This window comes from Rhagoletis zephyria, unplaced genomic scaffold (assembly GCF_001687245.7).
Source record: "Rhagoletis zephyria isolate East Lansing unplaced genomic scaffold, Rhagoletis_zephyria_1.1 Rzeph_scaffold_78280, whole genome shotgun sequence".
NCBI lineage: Eukaryota > Metazoa > Arthropoda > Insecta > Diptera > Tephritidae > Rhagoletis > Rhagoletis zephyria.
In genome coordinates this window covers 1-1,149 of record NW_016235329.1, presented here as the reverse complement: position 1 = coordinate 1,149, position 1,149 = coordinate 1, and the positions used below count along the sequence as shown (strand labels likewise).

At 55.9% G+C, this 1,149-nt stretch overlaps 1 protein-coding gene across 1 annotated transcript; it reads left to right on the top strand.

Annotated features, from left to right (window-relative positions):
• Nucleotides 1-398: 398 nt before the first annotated feature.
• LOC108357473 (mitochondrial import inner membrane translocase subunit Tim17-B-like) lies at nt 399-990 on the top strand. The gene is made up of 2 exons (XM_017608547.1): nt 399-717; nt 776-990. The coding sequence occupies exons 1-2, from the start codon at nt 399-401 to the stop codon at nt 988-990; spliced, it is 534 nt and encodes a 177-aa protein (XP_017464036.1).
• Nucleotides 991-1,149: the final 159 nt, after the last annotated feature.

Genomic DNA, 1,149 nt, shown 5'->3' with positions numbered 1-1,149 from the left:
TGATGCGGCGGCGACGGCGGCGACCAGGTTCCACCGGACGGAGGTCTCTATCAAAACAATAGTGTGCCACTGCAGTGAACACAACACCAGTGAAGACTACTCGGCCTGGCGAAGAGATTTTCTGTCCACTGCTGCTGCTGAAGAAGAAGAGTGCCCCTCACAGCGTGGTCGCTTTATGCTTCGCCGTTCCCCTAGCAGTGGCATGTCATCTGCGACCGGCAGCTGCCTGTGCCTCAGCGCCTGCCGTGCCATGCACTGATGCAACCTCGCGTGTGTTTGGTACGTGAACTTCACCACCACCAGCAATATCAGCTGCTGCGTACCTGTGTAAGTTGATCTGTACGCCTTCCGATTTGATCCCCCCGCTCAAGTGAACCGAAGGAGGACCAGCTGATCTGATGGAGGAGTACGCCCGAGAGCCCTGTCCGTGGCGAATCGTGGACGACTGCGGCGGCGCCTTCACCATGGGCGCCATCGGCGGCGGCGTCTTTCAGTCGATCAAGGGCTTTCGCAATGCGCCCAGCGGCTTCAGCCGTCGACTGGCTGGATCGTGGTCCACCGTGCGCACCCGGGCGCCCGTCATTGGCGGCAACTTCGCCGTCTGGGGCGGCCTCTTCAGTACAATTGACTGTACGATGATTTACCTGCGCAAGAAGGAGGATCCCTGGAACTCCATCACCTCGGGCGCACTCACCGGCGCGATACTCTCAGTGAGAAGTAAGTACACACGTGATAGTACTGCTGATGGCTTTTTTACCACTTTTTGTGTTTACAGATGGAGCAGGTGCAATGGTCGGCTCAGCAATCATCGGCGGCGTCCTCCTGGCGCTGATCGAGGGCATGGGCATTCTCTTTATGCGCTACACCTCAGAGCAGTTCAAGCCCCAGAATCCCCTGGAAGATCCCACTCAGCTGGGTGCCGTCGCCGGTATTGACGCCTCCTCGTCGACGCCACTCTCTGGCCCCTTTGCCAATCCGCAGTATCAGTAAGAATACTGGTGATAAGATGATTTCGAATCATTGCCCGTGTGCGTTCGTCTAGAGTAGCCATTTATTATTGTCACCTTTTCCTGTACAGACACCACTGATTTCTGTCTCTCATTTATCTATTTTTCTATTTCCGGCAACAAGTCTAATCACACACACACA